The following is a 20,779-nucleotide window of genomic DNA, read 5'->3' on the forward strand; positions in this document are numbered from 1 at the left end:
GGGAAGAGTCCTGTCGGGCTCGGTATCTGCTGTCGGTGCGTCCCGTAGGTAATCCCTCTCCTTCCCCCATTCCCGCCGGGTTTCCGTTGGCTTACACTGTTTTTTCGGATGTCTTCGACAAGAGAGAATCTGAGACTCTTCCTCCTCACCGTCCCTACGATTGTCCCATCGAGCTCCTTTCAGGAACCACTCCTCCTCATGGTAGAATTTATCCCCTCTCATCAGCAGAGACTCAAGCCATGTCTGAATACATTCAAGACAATTTATCCAGAGGTTTTATTCGGAAGTCTTCGTCTCCTGCTGGAGCAAGCTTCTTTTTTGTGAAAAAGAAGGATGGGTCTCTACGTCCGTGCATTGACTACCATGGCTTGAATCGCATCACGGTCAAGAACAGATATCCCCTGCCGCTCATCTCTGAGCTCTTTGATTGCCTGAGGGGAGCATGAGTGTTCAGCAAGCTTGATTTACGTGGAGCCTACAACCTCGTTCGCATACGCTCAGGGGATGAGTGGAAAACCGCGTTCAATACGCGAGACGGGCACTATGAATATTTTGTTATGCCGTTTGGTCTCTGCAATGCCCCTGCAGTGTTCCAGGAACTCGTTAACGACATCTTTCGAGATCTTCTCTACTCTTGTGTCGTGGTCTACCTGGACGATATCTTGGTCTACTCCCCCGATCTTGCCACACATCGTCGAGATGTTCGCCAAGTTCTCCAACGTCTCAGAGAAAACCACCTTTTTGCTAAGTTGGAGAAGTGCATTTTTGAGCAGACTTCTTTGCCTTTTCTTGGATACATCGTCTCGAGCTCGGGGTTAGAGATGGACCCTGAGAAAGTCTCCGCAGTTCTCAATTGGCCACGTCCTCTTGGTGTAAAGGCCATTCAATGTTTTTTGGGGTTTGCCAATTGTTATAGGCAATTTATTCCCCACTTCTCGTCTTTGACTAAACCTATTACCGCGCTTGTCCACAAAGGAGTCAATCCCAACCTCTGGCCTCCTGATGCGCAAGATGCTTTTGAAGCTTTGAAACAAGAATTTGCGAAGTTGCCAGAACTCCATCGCCCGGATACCAACAGGCCGTTTATTCTCGAAGTTGACGCATCCTCAGTGGGAGCTGTTCTGATGCAAAAGTCTTCTTCCGGCCAAACTCTCACCTGCGGGTTCTTTTCGAAAGCTTTCTCCGCTCCCGAACAAAACTATGCTATTGGAGATAGAGAACTGTTGGCCATAAAGTTGGCTCTCGAGGAATGGCGTCATCTACTCGAAGGAGCCATCCATCCGTTCACCATCTTTACGGACCACAAGAATTTGGCTTACCTTCAGTCCGCTCAAAGGTTTAATCCTCGCCAAGCCAGATGGTCACTGTTCTTCGAACGTTTTGACTTCGAACTCCACTTCCGGCCCGGGGACAAGAACATCAAGGCCAATGCCCTATCGCGGTCGTTCTTATCAGTGGATAAGGAGGAGGGTCCTGGACATCTTATCAACCCTGCCAAAATCCTTACTGTGACTCCACTGAACGTGGTGTCCCCACCGTCCGGTAAAACCCTTGTTCGAAGTAAAGACAGACTGAAGGTTCTGCGTTGGAGCCATTCGTCTAAATTCTCTGGTCATGCAGGAGTTTAAAAGACTCTCTCTCGTCTCCCGTCATTATTGGTGGCCTTCTCTCTTCGCAAGGACGTCTTAGACTTCATCGCCTCTTGTCCTTCCTGCGCCCGAAATAAAGTCCTTCGACATCCTCCTTCGGGTCTCTTGCATCCATTACCGGTGCCTGCCAAACCTTGGACCCATGTTGCTATGGATTTCGTCACCGATTTGCCTCCGTCTTCCAGATGTACGGTGATATTAGTGGTCGTGGATAGGTTTTCCAAGATGGCCCACTTTATAGCTCTGCCAAGCCTGCCCACTGCTCCCGAGTTGGCGAAGATCTTCCTACTCCATGTTTTCCGCCTCCATGGCTTTCCTCAGCATATCTTCTCGGACCGGGGAGTGCGATTTGCCTCTCATTTTTGGCGAGCACTCTGCGGATTGTTAAAGATAAATCTAGATTTTTCCTCCGCCTATCACCCCCAGTCTAATGGTCAAGTGGAGCGAGTCAACCAGGCTCTCACGGCATACCTTCGGCATTTCACCAATGCTCACCAAGACGACTGGGTCTCTGCTTCCTTGGGCTGAATTCGCCTATAACAACCATTCCGGCGAGGCCTGTTCCAAGTCTCCTTTTTTTGTGGGTTTTGGCCAACATCCCGGCATTCCTCTCCCTGTTTCCCCTACCTCGGGTGTGCCGGCAGCAGACTCCTTGTCCACAGACTTTTCCCAGATTTGGAGGGAGACTAAAGTTGCCCTCGAAAAAGCCAGCCTCTGGAAGAAGAGGTATGCCGACAAAAACGGTTAGACGCTCCTCCGTATAAACCTGGAGATAGGGTCTGGTTATCCTCTCGGCATATCCGGTTAAAGATTCCTTCCTATAAGTTAGGTCCACGATACATTGGTCCCTTTGAGATCCTGAGTCGTATCAACGACGTAGCCTATAAGTTAAAATTGCCCCCCTCTCTGAAAATTCCCAATACCTTTCATGTATCCCTCCTCAAGCCGACAGTATTCAATCATTTTCACTCGGCGTCAGCTCAGACTTCCCAACCCTGTAGTTCAGATAACATTTTCGAGGTGCAGGACATTTTGGCCATGAAAACAGTCAAAGGAAAAACTTTGTTTTTGGTTGATTGGAAGGGTTTCGGCCCGGAGGAGAGATCTTGGGAACCCCGGGAGAATATTAATGCTCCTCTTATTATGAAACGATTTCTCTTCAACATTAGGAGGGAGGGGAGTAAGAGGGGGGGTACTGTTATGGTCCCGACTGCTGCGCGCTCCTCTGTCATGGTCCCGGCTGCTGCGCGCTCCTCCCGGCGCGTCCCCGCACCCGGCTTCCGGGTTCCCCGGCGTCAGGCACCTGCGCACTGAGGAGACCCCGGCGCTCTGCCTCCTGGGAGTGATGACGCGGTGGCGCCGCCCCCAACATGGCGGCATCCACCGGCTATTTAGGATTGGTGTATAGTCAGGTAAGGTGCCTGACTGTCGACTTCAGTGACGCTGTCTCTTGCAGAGTTCACTGTGTCCCAGGCCTTACTTCTTGTCTGCAGCGCTCTTTCTGTGTCTGCCGCTTTCTCGCCTGTCTGCTTTGTTGCCATTGTCTCCTGTGTCTGCCGCTATCGCTTCTGCCTTCCCTTGCCGTTGGTGTCTCCTGTGTCCCCCTCTGATCGCTTGCCTTCCGCCGTGTCTCCCTGTCAGTGCCTTATCCATTGTCCCTCTCTATTGCAGCCTCCCATCTGTGCTATCCTCTGAGTCTGCATTGCAGCCCCTCCTCCACTGTTCCAGGTCCATCTCTGCATTTTCCCAGTTTATCTGTGTATCCTCTCCAGGCTTACCCCAGTCGCCCCTTTGGTTCCGGTTGTCACGGTTCTACCCTCTGTGGGCCTGCCCCTAACACTCCCTGTATAGGGGGTGGCCACACCTGGGCCGCTCGCTCTCGGGGGCTCTGGAGCCGTGACCCAGAGGGTCCACTTCCGGGTTGTTCCTCATCGCCCATGTAACAGCAACCGTAACATTAGCTATTTGAATGCAGATCTAGCTGGAATAGTTTACAGACACAATGTATTCAGAGCACTGTTCATGGTCACCTGGCAACTCAAAAGATGTCCACCATGAACATGCTTGGCACTATCTTCTCTACTTTCCACATCCCAAGGATTGCCTTGCTCATCGCCCTTTAACACCATTACATGGATCTGACCTTACACAGGGACCCCTAGGCTTGGACCATGGTGTTACCTGCTATTCTGTGGTGTTAGATGGCAAGAGGAATAGTCAGGTAGCTGGGTCAGAACCAGGACAGAATACAGAATCAGAAGACACAAGAGTAGTCCGAAAACTGGCCACGGTCACAGCAGGAAACAAATACACAAGCCACAAGCTGAGCCCAGAGGACAGAACCAGAGGAGAACAACGCTGTTTCTGGCCGATTCCGGCCATGTGCTTTGCGCTTTAGTAGGGTGTGGTACTTTCCAATTTGCTGAAGTAGGGAGCAGATTACTCCAGCTGGACAGCAGAAACAGATCCCAGATGAGATTGGACACACCATATGCAGAAGCCCTAATATGACTAAATGACAGAAAACCAGAATAATCGAAATCCTAAAAAAGTGATTCCGTTTTATAAATTAATTCACTGAGGGCTATAATCTATACACACGTGGTCAAAATTGTTGGTACCCCTCGTTTAATGACAGAACAACCCACAATGGTCACAGAAATAACTTGAATCTGACAAAACTAATAATCTATCAAAAATCTATGAAAATGAACAAATGAAAGTCAGACATTGCTTTTCAACCATGCTTCCACAGATTTTTACAAAAAAAATAAAACTCACAAAATAGGCCTGGACAGAAATGATGGTACCCCTGAAAATAATGAGACAAAAGGGACATAGTAAATCAAGGTATGTCCAGTAATTAGCATCACAGGTGTCTACAATCTTGGAATCAGTGAGTGGCCTGTATAGAGGCTACAGATACTCACTGTGCTGTTTGGTGACATGGTGTGTATCACACTCAACATGGACGAGAGGAAGCGAAGGAAAGAGTTGTCTCAGGAGATTAGAAAGAAAATTATACGCAAACATGTTAAAGGTAAAAGTTATAAGACCATCTCCAAGCAGCTTCATGTTCCTGTGACTACAGTTGCACATATTATTCAGAAATTTAAGCTCCATGGGACTGTAGCCAAGCTCCCTGGATGTGGCCGCAGGATGAAAATTGATGACAAATCAAAGAGATGGATAATACGAATGGTAACAAAAGAGCCCAGAAAAACTTCTAAACGGATTAAATGTGCACTTCAAGCTCAGGGAACATCAGTGTCAGATCGCACCATCCGTCATTGTATGAACCAAAGTGGACTTCATGGGAGATGACCAAGGAGGACACCATTGTTGAAAAAAAAATCATAAAAAAGCCTGACTGGAATTTGCCAAACTACATGTTGAGAAGCCACAAAGCTGCTGGGAGAATGTCCTATGGACAGATGAGACAAAAACAGAACTTCTTGGCAAGGCACATCAGCTCTATGTTCTCAGACGGAAAAATGAAGCATATCAAGAAAAGAACACTGTCCCTACTGTGAAACATGGAGGAGGCTCTGTTATGTTCTGGGGCTGCTTTGATGTGTCTGGCACAGGGTGCCTAGAATCTGTGCAAGGTATAATGAAATCTCAAGACTATCAAGGGATTCTAGAGAGAAATGTGCTGCCCAGTGTCAGAAAGCTTGGTCTCAGTCGCAGGTTATGGGTCTTGCAACAGGATAATGACCCAAATACGCAGCTAAAAACACCCAAGAATGGCTAAGAGGAAACATTGGACTATTCTGAAGTGGCCTTCTATGAACCCTGACCTAAATCCTATTGAGCATCTTTGAAAAGAGCTGAAACATGCCGTCTGGAAAAGGCAACCTTCACACACGAGACAACTGGAGCAGTTTGCTTTTGAGAAGTGGCCAAAATACCTGTCGAGAGGTGAAGAAGTCTCAGTGACATTTACTGGAATCATTTGATTGCAGTGATTGCTTCAAAAGGTTGTGCAACAAAATATTAACCCTTTCACGCCAGAAGCCTGTTTTTGCCTTTGTGATCGGGCCAATTTTTTCAACTCTGACCAGTGTCACTTTATGAGGTCATAACTCTAAAACCCTTCAACGAATCCTGGCAATTCTGTTTTCTTGTGACATATTGTACTTTATGATAGTGGTAACATTTATTTGATATGACTTTCATTTATTTGTTAAAAAATGGAAATTTGGCAAAAATGTTGAAAACTTTGCAATTTTTAAAATTTTAATTTTTATGCCCTTATCAGAGAGTCATATTGCACAAAATAATTAATACAATTTCCCACATGTCTACTTCACATCAGCACAATTTTGGAAACAATTTTTTTTTCGTTAGGAAATTATAAGGGTTAAAAGTTAAACAGCGATTTCTCATTTTTACAACAAAATTTACAAAAAAAAATTTTTTTAGGGACCACCTCACATTTAAAGTGAGTTTGGGGATCAGTACGACAGAAAATACCCAAAACTGATACAGTACCATTCTAAATACTGCACCCATTAAGTTGCTCAAAACCACATTCAAGAAGTTTATTAACCCTTCAGGTGCTTCACAGGAATGAATGGAATATGGAAGGAAAAATAAACATTTACTTTTCTATAACAAAAATGTTCCTTTACACCTAATTTTTTTACTTTTGCAAAGGTAACAGGAGAAAATGGACTATACATTTTGTTTTGCAATTTCTCCTGAGCATGCCGATACCCCACATGTGGGGGAAATCTACTGTTTGGGCACACGGCGGGGCTCCTACGGGAAGGAGCGCCATTTGACTTTATTTAGGTCACTGATGTGCCTAAACAGTGGAAACCACCAACAAGTGACCCCATTTTGGAAACTAGATCCCTTAAGGAACTTATCCAGATGTGTATTGAGCACCTTGAACCCCCAAGTGCTTCACAGAAGTTTATAACGTAGAGCCATGGAAATAAATAACATTTTTCCCAAATCTTCTTAGCTCCATATTTTGCATTTTCATAAGGGTAACGGGAGAAATTGCTCCATACAATTTGTTGTGCAATTTCTCCTGAGTATGCTGACACCCCATATGTGGGAGAATACCACTTGTTGGGTGCATGGCAGAGCTTGGACGGGAAGGAGCGCCATATTGGAGAGCAGATTTTGCTGGAAGTGTTTGTGGGTGACATGTCACATTGTCAGAGCCCCTGAGGTGCCAAAACAGCATAAGCCCCAAAAGTGACTGCATTTTACCAAATACTTCCCTGCATGAATTCTTCTAGTGGTGCAGTGAGCATACTGACCCCACAGCTGTTCCATAGAAAATTATACCATTGGGCAGTGAAGAAAAAATAATTACATTTTTACCACTAAAATGTTTTAACCCCAGATTTTACATTGGAAAATAGGTAGATAGGTAAATGGTCACTACACCCAGAGATGAATTCACAGAGGGGTGTCATTTCCTATTCCCAGATGGGTGTCATTTCCAAAATGGGGTCACTTCAGGGGGGATTCTGCTGTTATGGCACTTTGGAGAGCCGCTAAGTGCCAGAACAACAGAATCCCCCCCGAAGTGACCCCTTTTTGGAAATGACACCCCTCTGGGAATTCATCTATGGATATAGTGACCATTTTCACTACATGGATGATTTCCAGAAACTCGTAGTGGAAGATTCAGAGCAAAAATTGCAAAAATGTCATTGTAGTGCCCAATATATTGTGACCAGCTCGTGTCTCTGGAGACTTCCCCCCACCTACCCCCGGAAATTAAGTCAGCTCTACTCATATGCTTGAATGTCAAAACAGTTCAAAAACGTGGTTCTGTGTGGAAGATTGTAAAGGAGTCATGGAGGCATAAGGCTGGCAGTGATGGGCATTGTGGGCAATAATACCGGGTATCATGCCTCATTCCTCTCGTGGAACATACACGACATCAAGGAAAGTGTCTGCATTTCTGGCTTTTTGTATAACACAAAAGAATTATATGTGGCCACCTGAAACAAATACATGACTAACTTTTTATACCAGATATATGATTTTCTTGATACCTGGTATGGCTGTAGAACCTGATCTGCAAGGTCCACACCCCCATATATTTGTTGTAGTCAATGACAGACACAGGTTTTGGAGTAGTGGATCCCTGTTGGTCTGCAGTGGCCCTTGTGGCATCTGTGTGGATCGAGCTCAGGATTAAAATATCTTTTTTATCTTTATATTTAAGGGCAAGCAGCTCTCCATTGCGTAAAGCCCCTGACTGCCCCTTTCGGAACTTTTTGCTGACCAATGATTGTGGAAACCCCTGATGGGTTTTGTGAATGGTCCCACAAGCCACTATTTTATGTTCAACCAGACTTTTAAATAGGGGTATGCTGGTGTAGTAGTTGTCAACATACAGATTGTAGCCTTTTTGTAGAAATGGAGTTATCAGCTCCCAAACCATTTTTCCAGATGTCCCCAGATAAGTAGGGCCTCCTGGTGGGTTTAGTTGGCTGTCTTTCCCCTCATAAATGTGAAAAGCTGATGTGTATCCGGTTGAACTCTCGCACATTTTGTAGAGCTTTATTCTGAACCTTGCCCTCTTAGAAGGAATAAATTGCTTGAGGTGCAGTCTTGCTTTGAATTTTACAAGGGACTTATCAGTGGAAATGGAAATGTTTTCTGTTGGGGTGTAGAGCTTAAAGGGAATCTGTCCCCCCTTTTTTGAGATATCATATAATGATATCATTCAATTGTCTGTCACATAAGGATTCTCTTAGTACTTTTGCTTCCCCCTGACCATGCACCTTTCATGCATAAATACCTTTTCTATATCGGTTCAGATGTATGTAAACTGCCGCTGTCCGGTCCGCTGGGCGGGGCTTATTCAACTGCTCCCCCCTCCCTGTCTTGCTCTACGTATTTCTTCTTGTGTAGAGCAAGACAGGGAGAGAGGAGCAGTTGAATAAGCCCCGCCCATCGGACCGGACCATGGCAGTTTACATACATCTGAACCGATATAAAAAAGGTATTTATGCATGAAAGGTGCATGGTCAGGGGGAAGCAAAAGTACTAAGAGAATCCGTATGTGACACACAATTGAATGATATCATTATATGATATCTCAAAAAAGGGGTGACAGATTCCCTTTAAGAACTTTTCTGTGAAGTCTTCGATGATGGGTCTGATTTTGAATAGTCTGTCATGTTCTGGGGCATCTCTGGGCAGGCATTGACTATTGTCGTTAAAATGCCAAAATCTCATGAGCATTTCATAACGGGTCCTAGGAAGAATGGAAGAAAACATAGGGGTGGCTTGAACAGGGCGGTTGGACCAATAGGACCTAATGCTCATTTTTTTAACAAGCCCCATAGCGAATGTAAGTCCTAAAAGTGTTTTCCATTCTAGGACATTAGTTGGTTCCATAAATTTGACCTAACATAATAGGATCGTGAATTCTGGCTGATGAATTGGGACACATATTATTATTATTTATTTATATAGCACCATTGATTCCATGTTGCTGTAAGAAGGGGGGTTACATACAAATTAGATATCACTTACAGTAAATAAACTAACAATGACAGGGTGATACAAAGGGGAGAGGACCATGCCCTTTCGGGCTTACATACTACAAGATGGTGGGGAAGGAGACAGTAGGTTGGTGGGTTGCAGCAGTTCCAGGGTTGGTTGAGGCGATATCTCCGGTAGTGGGGAGGAGGTAGCGGGGTCATTGCAGGCTGTAAGCTTTCTTGTAGAGGTGGGTTTTCAGGTTCCATCTGAAGGATCCGAATGTGGTTGATAGTCGGATATGTTGGGGCAAAGAATTCCAGAGGATGGGGATATTCGGAGAAGTCTTGGTTGGGTGAGGAGCGATATAAATATCTGTCAATAAACAAATTAAAAAAATAATTGGTCCAAAATTTTCCACCTCCACATTTATACCAGGAATGGCATTATAATTAGAGATGAATGGAGTAGCCAAATCTGAAGCCTCCCATCTGGGAAATGCTACATCAAGAGGCAAAGCCTCTTGGACATTGGTGTGCACCAATTCACGAGCACTAGGGACAGCGCTAGTACTGGGCATTGTTCCCTGAGTTGGAGACATTTCTCCAGAAGCGCTATTTGTCCTTCTTGTTGTACTGGTCCTTGTGTGTGAGGATGAACCAGAATCACTGCTCATTTCTGAGCTATCACTGTCGCTGCTACTAAAGCCCTCGAAATCCACATCGCCATCTGACCCTGCACTTTCTTCACTGTCAGAACATAAAAGTGCATAAGCCTCCTCTGCACTTTAATACTGATGGGCCATTTTATTCATTTTTATTTTTTTTTTTACGGAAACAGAAAATTCTGACGTGACTGACGTGACCAAATTATTGGGGAGACAATTGAGAAAAGCGAAATTCTTTAGCCTAACCCTAACTTTAGAATAAACCCTAACTTTAGCCCTAACACGAACCCTAACTATAGCACTAACCCTAACCTGCCTTATCTGTTTTTCCATTGACAGATGATGGACCTGAGTGGGGACTTGTTTTTTGTGAGATGAGAATTGGTATTATTTTCGCCTACATATCATTGATTGATTTCTTTTTATTTGATATTTGGGAGGCAGAATGAACAAACAGTTGAACACCGCACACTACTGGCTCATCCAACAAGGTTTTCTATTAGACTGTGAACTGTCATTGTCTTGGTCAATAAAGTTTTTTACATAGCTTGCCATTATTATGGACAGTTTAAGTAGAAATGTTCAAAAATATAAAACTCAAGGATATTTTATTAAAAAAATTGTTTTTTATCTTAGCAGATGACTGTACCAGGAGATCAGAGGGACAGCTGACATCTTCAATTTTTAAATCTGATGATCTTAAGATCCTACAAGATACAACTGAAGTGATTGCTATTACTCCAGATATACCATCATCCATTCACAGCAAAGATCTGTCATCTGATCCTGTGAAACAGGTCCCATCTTCTGATTCATTACTGACTACTAAGGAAAATCAAAGTCACAAAAGAGGCATTAAAAAACAAACTGCTCCTAAAGCAAAGAAGTCATTCTCATGTTCAGAATGTGGGAAATGTTTTAACAAGAAATCACTTTGTGCTACACACCATAGAACGCACACAGGGGAGAAGCCTTTTTCATGTTCAGAATGTGGAAAATGTTTTAACCAGAAAGGGCATCTTGTTAAGCACCAAAGAACTCACACAGGGGAGAAGCCTTTTTCCTGTTCAGAATGTGGAAAATGTTTTAACCAGAAAGGGAATCTTGTTCAACACCAAAAAACTCACGCAGGGGAAAAGCCTTTTTCATGTTCAGAATGTGGAATATGTTTTAACCTGAAAGGGAATCTTGTTAAGCACCAAAGAACTCACACAGGTGAGAAGCCTTTTTCCTGTCCAGAATGTGGAAAATGTTTTAACCAAAAAGGGAGTCTTGTTGCACACCAAATAACTCACGCAGGAGAGAAACCTTTTTCATGTTCACAATGTGGGAAATGTTTTGCACATAAATCACTGCTTGTTTCTCACCATAGAACTCACACAGGGGAGAAGCCTTTTTCATGTTCAGAATGTGGGAAATGTTTTCAAGGGAAAACACGTCTTGATCGCCATCAAAGAACCCACACAGGGGAGAAGCCTTTTTCATGTTCAGAATGTGGGAAATGTTTTCAAGGGAAAACACGTCTTGATCGCCATCAAAGAACCCACACAGGGGAGAAGCCTTTTTCCTGTTCAGAATGTGGGAAATGTTTTAACGAGAAATCAAATTTTGTTACTCACTATAGAACCCACACAGGGGAGAAGCCTTTTTCTTGTACAGAATGTGGGAAATGTTTTAACAAGAAATCAGATTTAGTTAATCACCATAGAACCCACACAGGGGAGAAACCTTTTTCCTGTTCAGAATGTGGGAAATATTTTGCGCACAAATCATATTTTGTTAAGCATCAGAGCAGTCACACAGAGGAGAAGCCTTTTTCATTTTCTTAATGTAGGAAATATTTTACTTGGAAATCAACTGTTAATAAACATCAGAGACGTCACATAGGGAAGAAGACTTTTTTTTGTTCATAATGTTGGAATAGTTTTAACCAAAATTGAATCTTCTTAAATGGGTTGTCTCTTGTCATTCCTCATGTTTGCTGACAAAAGGATAAAACTAAACTTTATTAATTTCAAATGTAAAATTATACAAATAATTCACCCTCTGAAGGTTAGTCAGAAGGTGACTGAGGCTATGTGCACATGGTGCGAATTCTGCTGCAGATCCACAGCGCATTTGGCCCTGCGGATTCGCAGCAGAACTGCATGTGATGTACAGTAGCATTAAAGCTATGTAAAACAAAATCCGCAGTGCACATGCTGCATTTTTTTCCGTGCAGATTTGGTGTGGAATGAAAAATGCAGCATGTCACTTCTTTTGTGCCGGTTTGCTGCAGTTTTCCACCTGCTCCATTCTAGAAATCTGCAGGTGGAAAACTGCAGGGGAAAACCGCACAAAATATGCAGTAAAATCGCACAAAAAATGCACTAAATCTGCAGGAAACATGCAGGTCATTTGACCTGCGGATTTAGTAAATTTTGCGTGGAAAATTCCAAAGCAGAATACGCACCATGTGCACATAGCTTAATAGACAAAACATATATCCCACATTTCCAAGCCTCTCATTTCTACGGGTTTCATCGTCCTCACCAAAGGCGACTCATCAGGAGGCTATTTAATATTGATCTATATTCAAGCGAGACTAGACAAAAAAAACTAAAATCATGTTATCCGAAACAGTCAGAGAACTAGCCACATATTGGCAGATCGCAGACCTCAGACTATATACTGTGTAAGTTTATAAGCCCCTCCAGTGTCAGGAATAGATAGTATGTGACAATACAGTATAATTCTTGTGATTTTCTCCTATAGGGACTGCCCTAGTTTGGTAATGTAACTGCTGTTAATTAGTAGTGCAGACAAATTGTCCTAGACTAAACTCAGTCTTCAGACGGCCCAATATGTACCACTCAGGGAAAACTTACCTGCTCCAAAGATCATTAGCAGCTTCTACCTAATGGCCATGCTGCGGTCTGTCAGGGAATGAGTGCAATATCGTTATAAAGACTAGGGATATGTGCAGTCATAATGTCTGGGAGATCTGTGCCATTATTTAGTATGAATATGGAAATTATCTCTGAAAGGTAAGTGTTCCCTGAGCGGTATATACTGTATTTTCACATACTATCTATTCCTGACACTGGAGTGGCTTATAAACTTATACAGTATATAGTTTGAGGTCTGGGGTCTGCCAATATGGGGCTAGTTTTCTGACTGTTTCAGATAACATGATTTTAGGGTTTTCTTCATCTAGTCCCGCTTGAATATAGATCAATAATAAATAATCTCCTGATGAGTCGCCTTTGGTGAGGACGATGAAACCCGTAGAAATGTGAGGCTTGGAGAGTGAGTGTGTATACGTCACCTCGCCCTATACACTGAACTGTGGAGTACATGTTTTTTCTATTAGTCACCTTCTGACTAACCTTCAGGGGGTGAATTATAGTTTTACATTTGGAATTAATAAAGTTTAGTTTTATCATTTTGTCAGTGAATCTTCTAATCAAGGGATAATTACGTGTGTGTATGTGTGTGTGTGTGTATATATATGTATATACACTACCGTTCAAAAGTTTGGGGTCACCCAGACAACTGTGTTTTCCATGAAAACTCATACTTTTATTAATCAAATGAGTTGCCAAATTAATTTAAAATCTCGTCCAGACATTGACAAGGTTTGAAAAAAAGATTTTTATTTGAAATAATAATTTTCTCCTTCAGACTTTGCTTTCATCACAGAATGCTCCCTTTGCAGCAAGTCCAGCATTGCAGACCTTTGGCATGTGTACCATACGGTCAAGCTGCTCCCACAACAGCTCAGTGGGGTTGAGATGTGGTGACTGCACTGCCCACTCCATTACAGATAGAATACCAGCTGCCGGCTTCTTCCCTAAATAGTTCTTTCATAATTTGGGTCATTGTCCTGTTGTAGGATGAAATTGGCTCCAATCAGGCGCTGTCCACAGGGTATGGCATGGCGTTGCAAAATGGAGTGATAGCCTTCCTTATTCAAAATCCCTTTTACATTGTACAAATCTCCCACTTTACCAGCACCAAAGCAACCCCAGACATCACATTACCTCCACCATGCTTGACAGATGGCGTCAGGCACTCTTCCAGCATCTTTTCAGTTGTTCTGCGTCTCACAAATGTTCTTCTGTGTGATCTAAACACATCAAACTTGGATTCGTGTGTCCATAACACTTTTTTCCAATTTTCCTCTGTCCAATGTCTGTGTCCTTTTGCCCATATTAATCTTTTCCTTTTATTAGCCAGTCTCAGATATGGCTTTCTCTTTGCCACTCTGCCCGGAAGACCAGCATCCCGGAGTCGCCTCTTCACTGTAGACATTGACACTGGCGTTTTGCGTGTACTATTTAATGAAGCTGCCAGTTGAGGACCTGTGAGGCGACAATTTCTCAAACTACAGACTCTAACGTACTTGTCTTGTTGATCAGTTGTGCAGCGGGGCCTCCCACTTCTCTTTCTACTCTGGTTAGAGCCTGTTTGTGCTCTCCTCTGAAGGGAGTAGTACACACCGTTGTAGGAAATCTTCAGTTTCTTGTCAATTTCTCGCATGGAATAGTCTTCGTTTCTAAGAACAAGAATAAACTGTAGAGTTTCACATGAAAGTTCTTTTTTTCTGGCCATTTTGAGAGTTTAATGGAACCAACAAATGTAATGCTCCAGATTCTCAACTAGCTTAAAGGAAGGTCAGGTTTATAGCTTCTCTAATCAGCCAAACTGTTTTCAGCTGTGCTAATATACTTGCACAATGGTATTCTACCCATCCATTAGCCTTCTTACACAGTTATCAAACACAAAGTACACTGGAGTGATGGTTGTTGGAAATGGGCCTCCCTACACCTATGAACATATTGCATTACAAACCAGACGTTTGCAGCTAGAAAAGTCATTTACCGCATTACCAATGTAAAGTATAGAGTGTATTTCTGAATCATTTAATGTTAGCTTCATTGTAAAAAACTGCTTTTCTTTCAAAAATATGGAAATTTCTAGCAGGATCACTACATCGCTGTGTGCAACGTCAGAAAACCAGAGGCAAACAGGTACATCAACAAATGGCCGACCTGCCCTCTGACAGATTGAGGGCCGAGCCGCCATTCACCTACGTTGGCCTAGATGTCTTTGGGCCATGTATGGTATCTGCACGCAGAACTCGAGGTGGCCACGCCAACAGCAAACGTTGGGCCGTACTATTCACTTGCATGAGTGTCTGCGCCGTCCACATAGAGGTAATAGAGTCTATGGACACATCCAGCCTGATCAACGCTCCGGCGGTTTCTAGCGATCAGAGGACCGGTGAAACAGTTGAGGTCCGACCGCGGAAGCAACTTCATTGGTGCATGTCAAGAGCTGGATATTGACATCAAGCCAATTCAAGATCAGCTGGCAGAAAGAGGTTGCACCTGGATCTTCGATCCTCCGCATAGTTCTCACATGGGAGGTTCCTGGGAAAGGATGATCGGGATCTCACGCAACATCCTGAATTCTATGTTTATGGACGTAAACTCTTCAAGGCTTACGCATGAGACTTGGTTACTCTTCTGGCTGAAGTTTCTGCCATAATCAACTCAAGACCAGTTGTCCCAGTGTCCATGGATCCTGAAAAACCGACCATTCTTACGCCAGCTACTCTTCTCACCCAAAAGACCGGGAACCCGCTATCAGTTAGTGGAGAGTTTACTCACGCAAACACCTACCAGAAACAGTGGAAACGTGTGCAGTACCTCGCTGACTACTTCTGGAACCGGTGGAGAAAGGAATATCTCGGGACTCTCCAAGGAAGCAGAAAATGGCGACAGAATAAACCGAACTTGAAAGAAGGAGACGTGGTACTAATGAAAGAACAACAAGCCCGAAGGATCGACTGGCCTATGGGAATCGTTACAAAGACTTTCCCTAGTCAAGACGGTAAGGTCCGGAAGGTGGAGCTGAAGGTCCTTAGGAAAGACGAGCCTAAGACATTTCAGAGGCCAATCCACGAGCTCGTATTGATATTGCTAATTGAGGACGTTCCGGTAGGATGAACCACGAACAGAACACTGCCCTACTACGTCCATTGGATTACCATTGGGTCGGAGACAGTTTGGCCTAGTGCGGCTTCTCCAATCCGAAGATGGGTACCATTGGATTGTCTCAGGAACTGTGTCATCTACCTCATTTTTAAGTTGTTATTATTGCACGCATATTCATGTTTCCTTTCTAGGTTATTGAACTTTCTTAAACAGAAAAAAAAACATTAATATAGTGAAATCCCTTTAGACAGGGAGTGTGTTGCTCCATCTAAGGTTATCATTGTATGCTTATATAGTTGTGTTATGCTACCATTTTTTGTATTCAGTTTTGCATTTGGTCTGCTGCCACCTGCTGTCCTTTTTCTGTATAGCAAACTGCAGCTAATTATTTCTAGTACATGCCTCTTTCACTTCATGGTCAAGGTCACTGCTTCTTTTCCTGTTAGCTGCCATTATTAGTTTCATTTTCTCTTGGGAGAGACTTGGCTGTACGGGCTGTGAAAGGCATCAGTTTTTTTGACCACTTTGTTGCACTCACAATTTGTTAAACTTGCTGCACACATCTTGCTGTACCACCTGGGTTGTTACACCTGCATTTCTGGAGAAGTACTGCATTACCAATCATACTCAGTATGTCCAGATCTCCAATAAACAAGTCTAGACTTCACAATATCTGGTGTGTATCACCTCTCCGGACGCATGAACAGCAAAACAGCAAAAATGGTCCCGTCTGCTCTGCATTGAGGAAACGGAAGGTAGGAATCTCTCCCAGCCCCAATCAATTACACCTCCATTCGCCTCATGTGGGGACAGAACACACAGCCTCTCCATATACTGCATGAGCCCCCCACACAGCTTCCCCATATACTGCATGAGCCCCACACAGCCTCCTTATATACTGCATGAGCCCCACACAGCCTCCCCATATACTGCATGAGCCCCACACAGCCTCCCTATATACACTGCATGAGCCCCACGCAGCCTCCCTATATACACTGCATGAGCCCGACGCAGCCTCCCCATATACACTGCATGAGCCCCACACAGCCTCCCCATATACTGCATGAGCCCCACACAGCCTCCCTATATACACTGCATGAGCCCCACGCAGCCTCCCTATATACACTGCATGAGCCCCACGCAGCCTCCCTATATACACTGCATGAGCCCCACGCAGCCTCCCTATATACACTGCATGAGCCTCACACAGCCTCACTATATACACTGCATGAGCCCCACAGAGCCTCCCTATACACTGCATGAGCCCGACGCAGCCTCCCTATATACACTGCATGAGCCCCACACAGCCTCCCTATATACACTGCATGAGCCCCACACAGCCTCCCTATATACACTGCATGAGCCCCACGCAGCCTCCCTATATACACTGCATGAGCCCCACGCAGCCTCCCTATATACACTGCATGAGCCCGACGCAGCCTCCCTATATACACTGCATGAGCCTCACACAGCCTCACTATATACACTGCATGAGCCCCACACAGCCTCCCTATACACTGCATGAGCCCGACGCAGCCTCCCTATATACACTGCATGAGCCCCACAGAGCCTCCCTATACACTGCATGAGCCCGACGCAGCCTCCCTATATACACTGCATGAGCCCCACACAGCCTCCCTATACACTGCATGAGCCCGACGCAGCCTCCCTATATACACTGCATGAGCCCCACACAGCCTCCCTATATACACTGCATGAGCCCCACACAGCCTCCCTATATACTGCATGAGCCCCACACAGCCTACCCCATATGTGGCATGAGCCCCACACAGCCTCCCTATATACAGCATGAACCCCACACAGCCTCAATATATATATATATATAGCATGAGCCTCACTATATACACCATGTGCAGCAGCAACACCATGTTGTCACCCACCCCAGGTGTGCAGCACCATGTCGTCACCCCATAGCCTCTTCATGCCCACCCAAATGGCCCATACACATAAGGAAAAAAAAACACCGCATACTCACCTCGTCCCGTTCCCTGTCACTGTGCTTCTCTCCCTGCCTCCGGTGCGCGGACTCTTCGGAGTAAACAGCTGATGCAATGACGTTATTTCATTGTGTCATCTGTTTCACACACTGGTGGAGGAAGTGGCCGGAGGCCCCTCCTCCACCAAAGGAGTCAGCAGCGCCATGGCGCACATGGAAACAGCGAGAGGCCAGGCGGGCATCATGCGGCCCGTGGACCTCTGATTTCCAGCCTCACAGCTGTCTCATTCCAGATGTGGCCCCCGGGTCGCACTTTGCCCAGGTCTGCTCTATAATGTGGATGTGATCCTCTGTAATGTGGATGTGACCCTCTGTGATGTGGATGTGACCCTCTGTGATGTGGATTTCAACCTCTGTAATAAGAATGTGACCCTCTATAATGTGGATGTGACCCTCTAGGTTACAGTGTGCCACAGCCCACAGGCCAGTCTGAACCCACTCTTACTCCAGTCCCTGCTGCCCAGTGCCTGCGCCTTGCCGTAAGTGGTGTCCACGTCCAATATTATCCCTATTTGATAAATGGGTGCTATCCCTGAGGGTGCTTCAATACTGTAGCGCATAGCACACTATAGCTGATTGTAAAGAATATATATACAGTATATACAGCTCTGGCAAAAATCAAGAGACCACTTTCAAATGTTCAGTTCATCTGACTTGTCTCTTTATATTTTTGAGTAAAATGTAAATTGCTCTTTTATTCTATAAACTACTGACAACATGTCATATCAATTTATGGTATGCTGTGGACCCCGGGCTGACACGCTTAATTGAGCACTTACTTATGTTTTGGATGGTGATACCCTAACAGAGCCTTTTTCTATTGATAAGTATTTAGGGTCTGTGCACACGTTGCGGATTCGCAGCAGATTCTGCTGCGTTGTACAGTACCATTTTAGTCTATATAAAAAGAAAAACGCAGTGCCCACGTTGTGGATTTTTCTGCACGGATTTGCTGCGGTTACAAAATCCTTTGTGCGGATTCCATGACAGGTGTCAAACCGCAGGGGAAAACCTCAGCCTAAACCGCACTAAATCCGCAGATAAACCGCAGGTCTTTTGACCTGCGGATTTGGACAAATCTGCGCGGAAAAATCCGCAGCAGAATCCGCAACGTGTGCACACACCCTTATTGTTCCTCAACCATTTTTATGAAATGGGTTGTTAGAAGGTGTACCTCTGTCGCACATGTGCTATACTGTACTCAAGTGCTACTACAGGAGACCAAACCTTAAGATGGACCGCGGCCCGCGTCACAGTGGGTCACTGTATTGTGCTTGCCTCCCAAGCTAAAATTTGCCAGCCAGCCCCTGCCCAGGGGATAGGTGGATCCTCCAAGTTGTAAGTTCTATAGAAAAGGGCTTTCAATGCCCAAAGTCATTTGAACAGTTTTGGGTGCAGGAGAATGTTGTGGTCTAGAGGCAAAATGGTGATCATGGTAATACGGCCGGACTACACCACCGATAAAGCAGCCACAGCCGGTGACTGAGAGGAATCTGTGACTTCTCTGCATTCAGTGGTTACTACTCACCTGGGTAGTCATATGTGGGAATCTCCTCTTTACACCACTCATCATCTCTCACATATGTCTCTGTAGTATTAATATGGGTCAGATCTTCACCCTGAAACAAATATTGTAAAAGTCACAGACAGATGGAGAAGTCCCATCTATGATCAGCTCTAATCCTGCCATCTCCACCGCTCTCATTACACAAGTATAAAACATATAATACTGGTGGATAAAACAAGACTGAGCACAAGACCTTCACAGCCGTCTACACATCATAGGGGAGATCTCCTGACACCTTCTCTCCATCTACCTGATGATCCTGAGGAGCACTGGGATCTTCTTGGTTACAGTCCTGTGGAAGAAGAGGACGGGGACATCTCTCTGGTGTTGTCCTCTTACTGGATAGATCTGGAGGAAACACATACAGGGACTGAATTCATTCTCTACATACAGATAATTATAGGCCGTGTGTATTTAGTCCTGTCTATTACCTGGTGATGTGAGGGGCTGGGGAACCTCCATTATGACGTTCTTGTACAGATCTCTGTGTCCTTCTAAATACTCCCACTCCTCCATGGAGAAATAGACAGCGACATCCTGACACCTTATAGGAACCTGACACATACAATGATACTGTCATCCCCCGATCCCTTCATAGCGTTACTGTATAATGTCCCAGCATTCCCAGCAGTGTCACCTCTCCAGTCAGCAGCTCAATCATCTTGTAGGTGAGTTCTAGGATCTTCTGATCATTGATGTCCTCATGGCTCAGGGGGTTAGGTGGGGGCCCCGTCATTGGGCTCAGGGGTCTTCCCCAACCCTCAGACACAGGGTGCTGACAGCGATCACTAGAGGTCTTCTTCACCACTGTGTAATCCTGGTTATGGAGAGACATTAATAAATCTCACTACAGACATTTCCAGAGTCCTCACCTCTCCAGTTCTGTCCATCTGTTATTCCCATAGATAAGAGTGATGTAATGTGACATCATCAGAATCTCTCACCTCTCCAGTGAGACGGAAGAGGATCTCTAGGGTGAGGTGTAATATCCTCTCCGCCATCTTGTCTCTGTCCATATCCATCTTTGATGGGTAAATCAGGAAAATTCTCTTCTGTAGAAGATCTTCACTGAGAGGATCCGATATTGTAGAGACCTGAACGAGAAGAAGATGATCCGATGTAACATCATAAGAATCCTGTGTAATAATACAATTACTGGAGATAATAAGGGAAACATATGAGGAGATTTATTATCTTACAGGGTTTAGTTTTCTTCCCTGACATCTACTAATAAAACCTATATATTTAGGCCACAGACAACGAGCAGTTTCCTCCTCGGAGTCGGCAGCTGAACACGTTCCTCATAGACTCATCTTCCATAACGCTAATTCTCGTCTCATTACCGACACTGGAATCGGCATTAGCAATACTGCAGGAGATATTCATTACACGCGACATGAGAAATAACTCCTTCATGATGAGGACGACATCTTCATC

General features: G+C 44.6%; 1 protein-coding gene across 1 annotated transcript in view; it reads right to left on the reverse strand.

Moving 5' to 3' along the window:
- Positions 1-341: 341 nt before the first annotated feature.
- The window catches only part of LOC141060255 (uncharacterized), a 288,426-nt gene continuing 267,988 nt past the window's right edge, over positions 342-20,779 (reverse strand). The window contains exons 5-8 of the mRNA XM_073556481.1: positions 19,593-19,690; positions 19,304-19,394; positions 651-808; positions 342-431 (exon numbers count right to left, since the gene is read on the reverse strand). Of these exons, the coding sequence (XP_073412582.1) occupies positions 342-431; positions 651-808; positions 19,304-19,394; positions 19,593-19,690 (437 nt within the window). The remainder of the gene's footprint in view (positions 432-650; positions 809-19,303; positions 19,395-19,592; positions 19,691-20,779) is intronic.

Source organism: Dendrobates tinctorius, unplaced genomic scaffold (assembly GCF_039654945.1).
Source record: "Dendrobates tinctorius isolate UK_male_01 unplaced genomic scaffold, ASM3965494v1 ptg000233l, whole genome shotgun sequence".
NCBI classification, from domain to species: Eukaryota; Metazoa; Chordata; class Amphibia; order Anura; family Dendrobatidae; genus Dendrobates; species Dendrobates tinctorius.